Genomic DNA, 16,640 nt, shown 5'->3' with positions numbered 1-16,640 from the left:
GAAATAAAGGGCCGGTCTGGGGGCGTCGCCCCACGCTATTCAATGCCCTACAATAAATGCATTGCAAAGCAGGGGCGATTCACAGCGAATCACAACATCAGCATCCCTAGACCACTCAATTTCTCGAGTGGTGCGGGTGGGGTGCGAGGGGCTGCGGCCTGTTCCGGGAGGCTTGCCTGCCATTCCAGGAGGCCGGGAGCACATCATGACTTTCAGGAGCCTCCTAGCCAATCCGGGAGGGTAGGCAAGTGTGGTCTTACTCATTCCAGTCTGGCCAGTGCAAGCTAACACATTGTCAGTGCAAGTCTGGCTTCTGTTCCTGTTCTTACTCATTCCAGTCTGGCCATTGCAAGCTAATACATTGTCAGTACAAGTCTGGCTTCTGTTCCTGTTCTTACTCATTCCAGTCTGGTCATTGCAAGCTAATACATTGTCAGTACAAGTCTGACTTTTGTTCCTGTTCCTATCCAGCTAGTGAAAGCTAACACATTGTCAGTGCAAGTCTGACTTCTGTTCCTGTTCCTATCCAACCAGTGCAAGCTAATACATTGTCAGTGCAAGTCTGGCTTCTGTTCCGGTTCCTACCAGTTCCAGTTGTGCCGGAACAGGATGGAACTGCGTTCCATGACTTGTATTTGGAGGCAGAATGGATTCTGCCTCCTACAGCCCACCTTCCCCGCTGTGCTATATTTATAACGCTGTCCCACCTCCCACATTAACAAAGAAGAATCATGGCACTAGACTTACTCTCTTAGCCCGTGGCGTCTCCCCCAGCTAGTCCCCCTCCAATGGTGCTAGTGGCAAAAATGAGATGACGCACAAAATGCCAGCATCGTGTGTCTGTCTCTCCTGCCCTGTGAAAAGGAGCCGACGGGGATCTGAGAGCAGACACCTACCAAGTACTGTCATGAGGAGCACAAGGAAGAAAGTGCTGCATTGGAGTGGCACATGATGAAAGAAACGCTGTATGTGCGGGTGGCACATGGTGGAAGATACACTGTATGGGAGGGAGCATATGATGGAAGACACTATATGGGAAGGGGCATATGATGGAGACACGCTGTATGGGAGGGGGCATATGATGAAGACACGCTGCATGGGTTGGGTGGCATATGAGGGAAGACACGCTGTATGGGAGGGGGCACATGAGGGAAGACATGCTGTATGAGAGTGGGTATATGATTGAGACATGTTATATGGGGTGGGTGGCACATGAGGAAGATGCTGTATGGCGTGGTGGTACATGAGGGAAGGTATGATGTATGGGAGAGGGGCACATGATGTAAGACATACTGTGTGGGGTGGGTGGGACATGAGGGAAGACACACTGTATAGGAGTGGGGGCACATGTTAAAATACACACTGTATGGCGGGTGGGACATGAGGGAAGATATGCTGCATGGGAGTGCACATGAAGGAAGACACTGTATGAAAGGGGCAGATGAAGGAAGACATGCTGCATAAGGGATAAGCAGTGTAAAGGGGGAAAGCACTGTGAGGGATAAGAAGAGACAGGGAGAGCTGTGTGGGCATAATGTGTATAAGCGGCACTATTACTGCAGACGTTATGTGTAAGCGGCACTGCTACTGAGGCTATTATGTGTAAGCAGCATTACTACTGTGGGCATTATGTGTAAAAGCGGCAATGCTACTGTGGGCATTATGTTTCTAAGGGGCACTACTGTGGGTACTATGTGTAAGGGGCACTACTACTGTGGGCATTGTGTGTAATGGGCAGTACTGTGTGGCGTAACGTGCATAAGGGATACTACTGTGTAGTTTAATGTGAGTAAGGGTCACTACTATGCAATGTAATATGAATTAGGGGCAGTACATGTGGTGTAATGAGAATAAGATTAGTACTATGAGTACTATTGTGTGACCTCACCCCTTCATTGTCAGACCACACCTTTTTTTGTGATGCGTGCCTTCAGCGTGCATTATTCCTGTAGAAAGTATGGGAGGTCGGGCACAAATTTATAGTTTGCAGAGGGGCTCCGAACACCCTAGCACCAGACCTGGATCCACCTAATGGGAAGGGGGGAGGGGGATTGATGGGGGAAATGAGTTTCACCACCTCTCCAGGACCACCTTGAGCACTGCAGTCCAGCCAGTGCAAGCTAACACATCATCAGTGCTAGTCTGACTACTGCTCCAGTTCCCACCAGTTCCAGTCCAGTCAATACAAAACTAATTCAAACCAGTCCATGTCTGTCTCCTGTTCCAGTTCTCACCAGTTCTGGTCCGGCCGGTACAAGTTACCATTTGTTACTCTCCTCAGTAACGTCCACTTGCTTTCAATTCCAGCCTGTTCTCTTTAGAATATATCAGTGCACATTATATTGAGACCAGCGGCATATCTAGAGAGGATGGGACACATGTGCAGTCTCCGTGTGTGGGCCCCCTCTTCTCTGTCCCATAGCCAGCAGCACTGTTAGCGCTCTGAGCGCTAGAGACTCTGGCATAGTGCCAGAGTCTACAGCGCATATGCAGGTCTCCGAAAAAATGGCGCAGCATGGACATCAATGGACACCAGAAAGGTAAGTATAGAATAAATGGGTGCAGTGTGTTCGGTGTGGGTCCCTCTGGACCCAGGAGCCCATGTGCACCACACACACTGCACCCATTATAGAGATGCCACTGATTGAGACCCTTCCAAAAGTTAATTCCATTATCTCGTACTAGAATCCTGTCTGATGTCTCCCTGTGTCTTGTCCACCTCATGCACAAGGGTTATCTATGCCAGGCTAGCCCTCTACTGAGCCTGTGCCAGTATCCATCCTGAGTCCACAAAAAACTACAGACCTAACAGAGACATTTGTACCTATAGTGCATCAAAGAGAAATTAAGCTAAAAGATCACACATACGAACTTAAAAATATTTCAATATAAAAAACACATTTCCACACAAACCCTTGCTCCCTAAATTATTGTTCAATTAAGTTCTTTTATTTGATTGTATGCTTTTCATTCTATCTAGGAATCCATGGCTTGCCAATAGAAAAAAAACATAATAATGATGACTATCTCTTTAATAGTTCTATTGACAATGACAAAGAAGTGGTAGATCACTTCTGTTTATACAGTGGTTTCCTATGCTCCGAGGGCTGGCCATGGGAAAACCTCACTGCAATACAGTGAAGTGATATACAGCCGGTGTAATGATCGTGAGCTGGGCCGCAGGAGAGGTAAGCTGCGGGGAGTGGAGGTTAGGTTTAGGCTGCGAAGGGAGGGTTAGGGCTAGGCTGCGGGGTCTGGTGGGGGGGGGGGGAGTAGGTTTAGGCTTTGTGGAGGGGGGTTAGACTTAGGCACCCCCAGGGGAAAGTTAGGGTTAGGCTGAAGGGTGGGGGGGGGGGGGGGGGGTGTTAGGTCTAGTATGCGATAAGGGGGGTTAGGTTTAGGCACCACTATGGAGGGTTAGGGTTAGGCTGTGGGAAGGGGAGGGTTAGGTTTAGGCTGCTTGAAAGGAGGGTTAGGGTTAGAGGGACATTGGGGAAAGGTGAGTATTCTTACTTTGTCCCTGTCAGGATTCTCAACATCAGGATGCCACGGTCCGTATTTAAACTGCCGACATTCCGTTCGCCGGCATACCAAACCCAACCCGGTGTAAGATACACTAATAGCATATCTTACACCATTAGTGTATCTTATGCTCTTTTTGTAAATGATGAAAAATACACACTTTATGTAATGTGCACAGTCACATGTATCTTAGTTGTGGCTCTGCGCATTAGCTAAATTGCATTATGTTTATGGCTGCCATTTAACAAGTATATTTTTAGCATAAAATGTGTCCAACTCAACATAAGCTTCAGAATGTACCACAGCCTAATAACTGCTATGAGTCTGTTTCTCTGGCTCTCTGTACCATTAATATGTTATTTTTAGGTATAATACAATATTCAGTGCTCACCTGCATTATTGAAGATACGCAAAACTAAAGGCATATTTCCTCGATCCAGAAAGGCATCTCCCATGTCGACTAGTGCCTCCTTTATGGCTTGGTACCCAGATAGAACTACATAGGGTCTGCAGCCCAAGTAAGCAGTAGAAACAGGGCCATACTTTTCAGATATCTGTGAATGTATCAGATAAATACTGTATTTTGTGAAATCTTTACCAGCTAAAGATATTTGAAAGTACAGTAGGTTAAAAAATAAAAAGTTCCACGAACAGACACTACATAATGTATGGCAATACGCTTGCAAGTGTGCGGCTAGTAGAGTAACAGAGGGCATTTAATATGCCTGGCAGGTATTGAAACTAATACAGGAAAGGGATTTATGGGGATCATTCTGACCCGTTCGCATGCAGCGGTTCTTTGCTGTGGTGAGAACGGGTTGGAAATGCGCATACGCGGCGGATGCATTGCACACGCGCGTCGTTGACTGGCGACGATTATCACTGGGCAATGACGCCGCAAGCAAGAAATGCAATCGCAAGAAGACTGACAGGCGGGAGGCGTTCCAGGGAGGATTCTCACCATTTTCCAGGTGTGGTGAGTCCAACACAGGCGGATCCAGGCGTTTGGAGGGCGGATGTCTGACGTCAGGACTAGAGATGTGCACCGGAAATTTTTCGGGTTTTGTGTTTTGGTTTTGGGTTCGGTTCCGCGGCCGTGTTTTGGGTTCGAACGCGTTTTGGCAAAACCTCACCGAATTTTTTTTGTCGGATTCGGGTGTGTTTTGGATTGGGGTGTTTTTTTCAAAAAACCCTAAAAACAGCTTAAATCATAGAATTTGGGGGTCATTTTGTTCCCAAAGTATTATTAACCTCAATAACCATAATTTCCACTCATTTTCAGTCTATTCTGAACACCTCACACCTCACAATATTATTTTTAGTCCGAAAATTTGCACCGAGGTCGCAGGATGACTAAGCTCAGCGACCCAAGTGGCCGACACAAACACCTGGCCCATCTAGGAGTGGCACTGCAGTGTCACGCAGGATGGCCCTTCCAAAAAACACTCCCCAAACAGCACATGACGCAAAGAAAAAAAGAGGCGCAATGAGGTAGCTGTGTGACTAAGCTCAGCGACCCAAGTGGCCGACACAAACACCTGGCCCATCTAGGAGTGGCACTGCAGTGTCAGGCAGGATGGCCCTTCCAAAAAATACTCCCCAAACAGCACATAACGCAAAGAAGAAAAAAAAGAGGCGCAATGAGGTAGCTGTGTGAGTAAGCTAAGCGACCCTAGTGGCCGACACAAACACCTGGCCCATCTAGGAGTGGCACTGCAGTGTCACGCAGGATGGCCCTTCCAAAAAACACTCCCCAAACAGCACATGACGCAAAGAAAAAAAGAGGCGCAATGAGGTAGCTGTGTGAGTAAGCTCAGCGACCCTAGTGGCCGACACAAACACCTGGAACATCTAGGAGTGGCACTGCAGTGTTAGGCAGGATGGCCCTTCCAAAAAATACTCCCCAAACAGCACATGACACAAAGAAAAAAAGAGGCGCAATGAGGTAGCTGTGTGACTAAGCTCAGCGACCCAAGTGGCCGACACAAACACCTGGCCCATCTAGGAGTGGCACTGCAGTGTCACGCAGGATGGCCCTTCCAAAAAACACTCCCCAAACAGCACATGACGCAAAGAAAAAAAGAGGCGCAATGAGGTAGCTGTGTGACTAGGCTCAGCGACCGTAGTGGCCGACACAAACACCTGGCCCATCTAGGAGTGGCACTGCAGTGTCACGCAGGATGGCCCTTCCAAAAAACACCCCCCAAACAGCACATGACGCAAAGAAAAATGAAAGAAAAAAGAGGTGCAAGATGGAATTGTCCTTGGGCCCTCCCACCCACCCTTATGTTGTATAAACAGGACATGCACACTTTAACCAACCCATCATTTCAGTGACAGGGTCTGCCACACGACTGTGACTGAAATGACGGGTTGGTTTGGACCCCCACCAAAAAAGAAGCAATTAATCTCTCCTTGCACAAACTGGCTCTACAGAGGCAAGATGTCCACCTCATCATCATCCTCCGATTCATCACCGTGTACATCCCCCTCCTCACAGATTATCAATTCGTCCCCACTGGAATCCACCATCACAGCTCCCTGTGTACTTTGTGGAGGCAATTGCTGCTGGTGAATGTCTCCATGGAGGAATTGATTATAATTCATTTTAATGAACTTCATCTTCTCCATATTTTCTGGAAGTAACCTCGTACGCCGATTGCTGACAAGGTGAGCGGCGGCACTAAACACTCTTTCGGAGTACACACTTGTGGGAGGGCAATTTAGGTAGAATAAAGCCAGTTTGTGCAAGGGCCTCCAAATTGCCTCTTTTTCCTGCCAGTATACGTACGGACTGTCTGACGTGCCTACTTGGATGCGGTCACTCATATAATCCTCCACCATTCTTTCAATGGGGAGAGAATCATATGCAGTGACAGTAGACGACATGTCCGTAATCATTGGCAGGTCCTTCAGTCCGGACCAGATGTCAGCATCAGCAGTCGCTCCAGACTGCCCTGCATCACCGCCAGCGGGTGGGCTCGGAATTCTGAGCCTTTTCCTCGCACCCCCAGTTGCGGGAGAATGTGAAGGAGGAGATGTTGACAGGTCGCGTTCCGCTTGACTTGACAATTTTCTCACCAGCAGTTCTTTGAACCCCTGCAGACTTGTGTCTGCCGGAAAGAGAGATACAACGTAGGTTTTAAATCTAGGATTGAGCACGGTGGCCAAAATGTAGTGCTCTGATTTCAACAGATTGACCACCCGTGAATCCTTGTTAAGCGAATTAAGGGCTCCATCCACAAGTCCCACATGCATAGCGGAATCGCTCTGTGTTAGCTCCTCCTTCAATGTCTCCAGCTTCTTCTGCAAAAGCCTGATGAGGGGAATGACCTGACTCAGGCTGGCAGTGTCTGAACTGACTTCACGTGTGGCAAGTTCAAAAGGTTGCAGAACCTTGCACAACGTTGAAATCATTTTCCACTGCGCTTGAGACAGGTGCATTCCACCTCCTATATCGTGCTCAGTTGTATAGGCTTGAATGGCCTTTTGCTGCTCCTCCAACCTCTGAAGCATGTAGAGGGTTGAATTCCACCTCGTTACCACTTCTTGCTTCAGATGATGGCAGGGCAGGTTCAGGCGTTTTTGGTGTTGCTCCGGTCTTCTGTACGTGGTGCCTGTACGCCGAAAGTGTCCCGCAATTCTTCTGGCCACCGACAGCATCTCTTGCACGCCCCTCTCGTTTTTTAAATAATTCTGCACCACCAAATTCAAGGTATGTGCAAAACATGGGACGTGATGGAATTTGCCCATATTTAATGCACACACAATATTGCTGGCGTTGTCCGATGCCACAAATCCACAGGAGAGTCCAATTGGGGTAAGCCATTCTGCGATGATCTTCCTCAGTTGCCGTAAGAGGTTTTTAGCTGTGTGCGTATTCTGGAAAGCGGTGATACAAAGCGTAGCCTGCCTAGGAAAGAGTTGGCGTTTGCGAGATGCTGCTACTGGTGCCGCCGCTGCTGTTCTTGCGGCGGGAGTCCATACATCTACCCAGTGGGCTGTCACAGTCATATAGTCCTGAGTCTGCCCTGCTCCACTTGTCCACATGTCCGTGGTTAAGTGGACATTGGGTACAACTGCATTTTTTAGGACACTGGTGAGTCTTTTTCTGAGGTCTGTGTACATTTTCGGTATCGCCTGCCTAGAGAAATGGAACCTAGATGGTATTTGGTACCGAGGACACAGTACCTCAAACAAGTCTATAGTTGGCTCTGCAGTAATGATGGATACCGGAACCACGGTTATCACCGCCCAGGATGCCAAGGCCTCAGTTATCCGCTTTGCAGCAGGATGACTGTTGTGATATTTCATCTTCCTCGCAAAGGACTGTTGGACAGTCAATTGCTTGGTGGAAGTAGTAAAAGTGGTCTTACGATTTCCCCTCTGGGATGACCATCGACTCCCAGCAGCAACAACAGCAGCGCCAGCAGCAGTAGGCGTTACACGCAAGGATGCATCGGAGGAATCCCAGGCAGGAGAGGACTCGTCAGAATTGCCAGTGACATGGCCTGCAGGACTATTGGCATTCCTGGGAAAGGAGGAAATTGACACTGAGGGAGTTGGTGGGGTGGTTTGCGTGAGCTTGGTTACAAGAGGAAGGGATTTACTGGTCAGTGGACTGCTTCCGCTGTCGCCCAAAGTTTTTGAACTTGTCACTGACTTATGATGAATGCGCTGCAGGTGATGTATAAGGGAGGATGTTCCGAGGTGGTTAACGTCCTTACCCCTACTTATTACAGCTTGACAAAGGCAACACACGGCTTGACAAATGTTGTCCGCATTTCTGTTGAAATACTTCCACACCGAAGAGCTGATTTTTGGGGTATTTTCACCAGGCATGTCAATGGCCATATTCCTGCCACGGACAACAGGTGTCTCCCCGGGTGCCTGACTTAAACAAACCACCTCACCATCAGAATCCTCCTGGTCAATTTCCTCCTCATCCTGGTGTACTTCAACACTGACATCTTCAATCTGACTATCAGGAACTGGACTGCGGGTGCTCCTTCCAGCACTTGCAGGGGGCGTGCAAATGGTGGTAGGCGCATGCTCTTCACGTCCAGTGTTGGGAAGGTCAGGCATCGCAACCGACACAATTGGACTCTCCTTGTGGATTTGTGATTTCGAAGAACGCACAGTTCTTTGCTGTGCTTTTGCCAGCTTAAGTCTTTTCATTTTCTAGCGAGAGGCTGAGTGCTTCCATCCTCATGTGAAGCTGAACCACTAGCCATGAACATAGGCCAGGGCCTCAGCCGTTCCTTGCTACTCCGTGTGGTAAATGGCATATTGGCAAGTTTATGCTTCTCCTCCGACGATTTTATTTTAGATTTTTGAGTCCTTTTTTTACTGATATTTGGTGTTTTGGATTTTACATGCTCTGTACTATGACATTGGGCATCGGCCTTGGCAGACGACGTTGATGGCATTTCATCGTCTCGGCCATGACTAGTGGCAGCAGCTTCAGCACGAGGTGGAAGTGGATCTTGATCTTTCCCTATTTTTGGAACCTCAACATTTTTGTTCTCCATATTTTAATAGGCACAACTAAAAGGCACCTCAGGTAAACAATGGAGATGGATGGATACTAGTATACTTATGGATGACGAGCGACTGCCGACACAGAGGTAGCTACAGCCGTGGACTACCGTACTGCGTCTGCTAGTATAGACTGGATGATAATGATATAAAAAATATATATATATCACTACTGCAGGACAGGTATATATTGTATAATGACGGACCTGCTGGACACTGTCAGCACTGCAGACTCCTAAACTACTAGTATGAAGAAGATAGAAAAAAAAAACCCACCACAGGTAGGTATACAATTATGGACGAGCGACTGCCAACACAGAGGTAGCTACAGCCGTGGACTACCGTACTGCGTCTGCTAGTATAGACTGGATGATAATGATATAAAAAATATATATATATCACTACTGCAGGACAGGTATATATATTGTATAATGACGGACCTGCTGGACACTGTCAGCACTGCAGACTCCTAAACTACTAGTATGAAGAAGATAGAAAAAAAAAAAACCACCACAGGTAGGTATACAATTATGGACGAGTGACTGCCGACACAGAGGTAGCTACAGCCGTGGACTACCGTACTGCATCTGCTAGTATAGACTGGATGATAATGATATAAAAAATATATATATATCACTACTGCAGGACAGGTATATATTGTATAATGACGGACCTGCTGGACACTGTCAGCACTGCAGACTCCTAAACTACTAGTATGAAGAAGATAGAAATATAATGAATGACGGACCTGCTGGACACTGTCAGCAGAATGCGTTTATATATAGAATTAAAAAAAAAAACACCACACGAGTGTTTAACTTTTTCAGGCAGACAATATACTGGTGGTCACTGCTGGTCAGTCACACTGGCACTCTGGCAGCAAAAGTGTGCACTGTTAAATATGTACTCCTGCTATTACTGCTCCCCAGTCTCCCCCACAATTAAGCTGTGTGAGCAGTGAGCACTACTCAGCACAGTCAGATATACATAGATGATATTATCATGCAGCACACTGAGGCTGAGCACACATATGGTATGTGACTGTGTATCGTTTTTTTTCAGGCAGAGAACGGATTATATTAAATAATAAATAAAACTGGTGGTCACCACTAGTATAACTATCAGCAAAACTCTGCACTCTCTGAGTACTCCTAATGCTCCAGTAAATCAAGTGTCTCACTCTCTATCTAAACGGAGAGGACGCCAGCCACGTCCTCTCCCTATCAATCTCAATGCACGTGTGAAAATGGCGGCGACGCCTGGCTCCTTATATAGAATCCGAGTCTCGCGATAGAATACGAGCCTCGCGAGAATCCGACAGCGGGATGGTGACGTTCGGGCGCGCTCGGGTTAGCCGAGCAAGGCGGGAAGATCCGAGTCTGCCTCGGACCCGTGTAAAAAGCGTGAAGTTCGGGGGGGTTCGGATTCCGAGGAACCGAACCCGCTCATCTCTAGTCAGGACCGGGACCTTCATCGCTGGATCCGTCGCACTGAGTGAGTAACTGCAGCCCTGGTCTTGTTTTACTTGAAACTTTTTTAGCATAGCAGGGCTGCACAAGCATTCGCAGCCTTGCTATGCTAAATACACTCCCCCATAGGCGGCGTCAGGTTGATCGCATGAGCAGCAAAAATGACCCCTATGTACTAAGCCTTGAAAGAGGACCTAGTCACCTAAATAAGGTATATGTCAACCAGCTCCTAACTGCCATGTTACAGGCTGTGTTTTAAAAATGACAGGAGCTGGATGGTTGGTACCTCCTCCCACTTTTTCTCTTTCCAAGGCTTAATATATAGGGGGTCATTCAGACCTGATCTTTTTGCTGCGATCAGGTCAGAACTGCGCATGCGTATGCACCGCAATGCACAGGCGCGTCAAACGGGTGCAAAGCGGATCGATGCTGTGCGATGGGTTTTACAAAGAATCCATTCGCACAGCCGATCGCAAGGAGATTGACAGGAAGAGGGCGTTTGTGGGTGGCAACTGACCGTTTTCTGGGACTGTTTGAAAAACGCAAGAATGTCCAAGCGTTTGCAAGGCAGGTGTCTGACGTCAATTTCGGGACCTGACAGGCTGAAGTGATCGCAGCGGCTAAGTTCTGGGCAACTCAGTAACTGCACAAAACTTTTTTGTAGGTCTCGGCTGCACATGTGATCGCACACTTGCAAAGCAAAAATACACTCCCCTATAGGCGGCGACTATCTGATTGCAGCGCAGCTCAGGTCTGAATTAGGCCCACAGACCCATAAGATTGGTTGCTATGGACAACATCCCATCTTAATTAGAACTTCCATCTTAGTAAATTTACCCCTGAGTGTCTGTAGATAATGTAATACCACCTGGTGCATCTTTAGACACCACCATCGGTTGCACCATCAAAACTTTCACCAGCCCTACGGCAGATTTTCCATTTGAGTACGTCCTCCAATGTGATCAATGAAACATCTGTGTACACAAACACTTCAACAATGTGCCTGCAACACTCCCATACCAAGACCATGAAATGGGCCCTCTCCATGCCTCTGTTTAGCCATCTCCCAGTCGCTGCCCAGGAACACCCATGACATTCTGATACCGTGTGTCTCAATTGCCACTGCATCTCTGCGCATCCACACCATGTAGTGAAAGCACAGCTATAGGCTTTAATGATATTCGCACAGATGTAGTAGCAAAATATTACTTAAATCCATGGCAATTACCTGTGACTCTGAATCAGGCCCAATAAATTTTTATGTGGACAAATAATTAAACTATTTATACTAAGTGGGTCCTTAAATCGACTGTCTATGATATTTAACTCAGTAGCAGGTTTACAATCTTGCATTTATTATTAATTATTGCTGCTTTAAATTCTGCATGCAAAACTGCCAACAATTAGCAGCTCTGAAAAGCCACCACTTAGTAAACATAACCCTCTGTGTGACCCTACACAATCCACCATACTGAAAGCGCTAAAATACACTCAATGGAACTTATGGGTAATTTGGTATATTTTAATGTGACGGGATATTTGTGTCTTCTTGAAAATGTATCTTCTTCTTTTCTTTTCAGGACCCTCCCCCTCAGAGGCAGATATCCCTTTAGCCAAGAGGGAAAGTAAAGTATGAGCAGGATGGGGACCTACACAGGACCCAACAGGGCTGCTGTCAGCAAAAGAGAGATTGAGCTGCTTCAGACCCCCGACTGCTAGTGAGGTGAGCTTGTGTGTGTAATTAGAGATGTGCAGCGGGCACTTTTCGTGTTTTGTGTTTTGGTTTTGGTTCTAATCACTCGCTCGTGTTTTGGTTTTGGTTTTGGATGATTTTTGAAAAAAAACATAAAAATGGCTAACATCACAGAATTTGTGGATAATTTTGATCTTACGTTATTAACCTCAATAACATTCATTTACACTTATTTCCAGTCTATTCTGAACACCTCACACCTCACAATATTGTTTTTAGGCCAAAATTTTGCACCGAGGTGGCTGTATGACTAATCTAAGCAACACAAGTGTGCGGCACAAACTATTGGCCCATACAGGGTTGGCACTGCAGTCCCACTGCACCAATGGCGGATACCGGACGCACGTCTAACACCAGCATAGTTGTTATGGCCTCAGTAATCCACTTTGCAACAGGGTATATATATATATATATATATAATACTAGTAGAGGTCCGGCACTCACATAACCATAGGGTAACTCGATCCGGTGTCAGCATAAGCCTTGTAGCTATGTAGATTCCAGAAGATGCGGCACTCTTGATACAGGCAACAGTACAACAACGGCAAATCAACGTTTCAGTTTATTCAACTGTTTTCAAGATATATCTTGAAAACAGTTGAATAAACTGAAACGTTGATTTGCCGTTGTTGTACTGTTGCCTGTATCACGAGTGCCGCATCTTCTGGAATATATATATATATATATATATATATGAGATGAGCGGGTTCGGTCCTCAGAGAACCGAACACCCCCCCCCCTCCCGAACTTTGGCTTCCGAGTCCGGATCCGAGCCAGGCTCAGATCTTGCCTCTTGACTCGGTAACCCGAACTCGGCAAAGCGTCATCATCCCGCTGTCGGATTCTTGCGGGATTTGGATTTCATATAAGAAGCCACCCGTAGCGCCCGTTTTCACTCCAGTCTCGGAGAGTGTAGTGAGAGGACATGTCTCCGTCCTCAGTGTCTGTGTGGGGGCGGGAAAGTGGCGTGGCGAGTCTACTTACTGCTGTCTTATTTATTTATTATTTATTTATTAACAGTTTCTTATATAGCGCAGCATATTCCGTTGCGCTTTACAATTAGAACAACAGTAATAGAACAAAACTGGGTAAAAACAGACAGACATAGAGGGAGGAAGGCCCTGCTCGCAAGCTTACAATCTATAGGGAAATAGGCATAGATACACAAGGATAGATGCTACCTATTGTATAATTGTCCACCAGATTGCTAGGTTCTTAATGGGTTGTATGATGATACCCCACAAAGTTATCCAAGTGTCAGGAGGGTGTGAGACTAAAGAAAGACAAGATATGTGATGTTATGAATAGTCTACAGAGGATGTAATTAGATAGGGAAGCACTGAAGGTTATGCGGGTGGGTCTGGAATTTGATAGGCTTGTCTGAAGAGGTGAGTTTTCAGGGAACATTTAAAGGTTTGGAGACTAGAGGCGAGTCTTATTGTGCGTGGGAGGGCATTCCACAGAGTGGGTGAAGCCCGGATAAAGTCCTGTAATTTTGAGTGTGAACAAGTAATGCGTGTGGATGAGAGACGTAGATCTTGTGCAGAGCGGAGAGGTCGGGTAGGGAGATATTTTGAGATGAGTGAGGAGATGTATGTTGGTGCAGTTTGGTTAATAGCCTTGTATGTGAGTAAAAGTATTTTATATTTAATACGGTAGAATACCGGTAACCAATGGAGGGACTGACAGAGCGGATCTGCAGACGATGAACGTCTGGCAAGGAAGATTAGCCTCGCAGCTGCATTCAAAATGGATTGTAGTGGTGAGAGCCTATGTTTGGGAAGACCGGTCAGGAGACTATTACAATAATCAATGCGGGAGATAATGAGAGCATGGATTAGAGTTTTTGCTGTGTCTTGTGTAAGATATGGTCGTATTTTGGATATGTTTCTTAGATGTATGTAACATGATCTTGAGACAGATTGAATGTGGGTAACAAAGGACAGTTCAGAGTCAAGAATGACACCTAGGCAGCGAGCTTGTGGGGTAGGGGTGATTGCAGAGTTCTCAACAGTGATAGAGATATCAGGTTGGAAACTACTATTGGCCGGTGGAAATATAATTAATTCTGTTTTGGAAATATTAAGTTTGAGGTGGCGAGATGTCATCCAAGATGAAATGGCAGAAAGGCATTCAGTGACACGGCCCAATACAGATGGTGACAAATCAGGGGAGGATAGGTAGATTTGAGTATCATCCGCATACAGATGGTACTGAAATCCGAAAGAGTTGATTAGTTTGCCAAGAGATGTGGTATAGATAGAGAAAAGCAGAGGACCTAGGACTGAGCCTTGCGGTACTCCAACTGAGAGAGGTAGCGAAGGAGAGGTGGAATCAGAGAAACGAACACTGAAGGAGCGATTAGATAGGTAGGATGAGAACCAAGAAAGGGCTGTCTTGTGCTGCTCATTCCATTCCAGTGTAATCAGTGTCTTATGTTGCATCAGTCCAGCCAGTCCCAGTGTTGGTGTCCTCTGCTGCTATATGTCCCCAGTGCTGCTGGCTGCTGTATAAGTCCCTTGCATTTTAGCTGTGTTGTCTTGCATCAGAAAAGGGGTAGTGTCTTGTGCAGCATCAGTCCAGTGACCAGTCACAGTGGTGGTATCCTCTGCTGCCATATATCCAGTGTTACTGCCGTATAATTCCTGTGACATTGCCGTATAATTCTCTGAATACTGGTGCATAATTCCTGTGACATTGCCGTATAATTCTCTGAATACTGGCGTATAATTCCTGTGACATTGCCGTATAATTCCTGTGATACTGGTGTATAATTCCTGTGACATTGCCGTATAATTCCTGTGATATTGCCGTATAATTCTAGGAATACTGGCGTATAATTCCTGTGATATTGCCATATAATTCTAGGAATACTGGCGTATAATTCCTGTGACATTGCCGTATAACTCTCTGAATACTGGCGTATAATTCCTGTGACATTGCAGTATAATTCCTGTGATATTGCCGTATAATTCCCGTGATACTGGCATATAATTACTGTGACATTGCCGTACATATCTGTAAATACTGCCATATAATTCCTGTGACATTGCCGTATAATTCTAGGAATACTGGCGTATAATTCCGGTGATATTGCCGTATAATTCTAGGAATACTTGCGTATAATTCCTGTGACATTGCCGTATAATTCTCTGAATACTGGCGTATAATTCCTGTGACATTGCAGTATAATTCCTGTGATATTGCCGTATAATTCCCGTGATACTGGCGTATAATTCCTGTGACATTGCCGTATATATCTGTAAATACTGGCATATAATTCCTGTGACATTGCCGTATAATTCTCTGAATACTGGCGTATAATTCCTGTGACATTGCAGTATAATTCCTGTGATATTGCCGTATAATTCCCGTGATACGGGCGTATAATTCCTGTGACATTGCCGTATATATCTGTAAATACTGGCATATAATTCCTGTGACATTGCCGTATAATTCCTGTGATATTGCCGTATAATTCTCTGAATGCTGGCATATAATTCCTGTGACATTGCCGTATAATTCCTGTGATATTGCCGTATAATTCCTGTGACATTGCCGTATAGTTCTCGGAATACTGGCGTATAATTCCTGTTATATTGCCGTATAATTCCCGTGACACTCGTGTATAATTCCTGTGACATTGATGTATAATTCTCTGAATACTGGCGAATAATTCCTGGGACATTTCCGTATAATTCCTGTGATATTGCCGTATATATCTGTAAATACTGGCATATAATTCCTGTGACATTGCCGTATAATTCTCTGAATGCTGGCATATAATTCCTGTGACATTGCCGTATAATTCCTGTGATATTGCCGTATAATTCCTGTGACATTGCCGTATAATTCTCGGAATACTGGCGTATAATTCCTGTGATATTGGCGTATAATTCCTGTAATACTGGCGTATAATTCCTGTGTCATTGCCGTATAATTCTCGGAATACTGGCGTATAATTCCTGTGACATTGATGTATAATTCTTGGAATACTGGCAAATAATTCCTGTGATATTGCCATATAATTCCCGTGATACTGGCGTATATATCCTGTGACATTGCCGTATAATTCTCGGAATACTGGCGTATAATTCCCGTGACACTCGCGTATAATTCCTGTGACATTGATGTATAATTCTTGGAATACTGGCGAATAATTCCTGTGATATTGCCATATAATTCCCGTGATACTGGCGTATAATTCCTGTGACATTGCCGTATAAATCGCATGATACTGGCGTATAATTCCTGTGACATTGCCGTATAAATCCTGTGATATTGCCATATAATCCTCTGAATATTGGCGTATAATTCCTGTGACATTGCCGTATAATTCCTGTGATATTGCCATATAA

General features: G+C 45.8%; 1 protein-coding gene across 1 annotated transcript in view; it reads right to left on the bottom strand.

The window, feature by feature from the left end:
* LOC134949882 (cytochrome P450 2A6-like) overlaps window positions 1-16,640 on the bottom strand; it is a 197,654-nt gene that overhangs the window by 130,229 nt on the left and 50,785 nt on the right. The window contains exon 3 of the mRNA XM_063938580.1: window positions 3,914-4,076. Within this exon, the coding sequence (XP_063794650.1) occupies window positions 3,914-4,076 (163 nt within the window). The remainder of the gene's footprint in view (window positions 1-3,913; window positions 4,077-16,640) is intronic.

This window comes from Pseudophryne corroboree, chromosome 8 (assembly GCF_028390025.1).
Source record: "Pseudophryne corroboree isolate aPseCor3 chromosome 8, aPseCor3.hap2, whole genome shotgun sequence".
NCBI classification, from domain to species: domain Eukaryota; kingdom Metazoa; phylum Chordata; class Amphibia; order Anura; family Myobatrachidae; genus Pseudophryne; species Pseudophryne corroboree.
The sequence above is the reverse complement of the archived record's forward strand: the minus strand, read 5'-3'. Positions and strand labels throughout refer to the sequence as shown.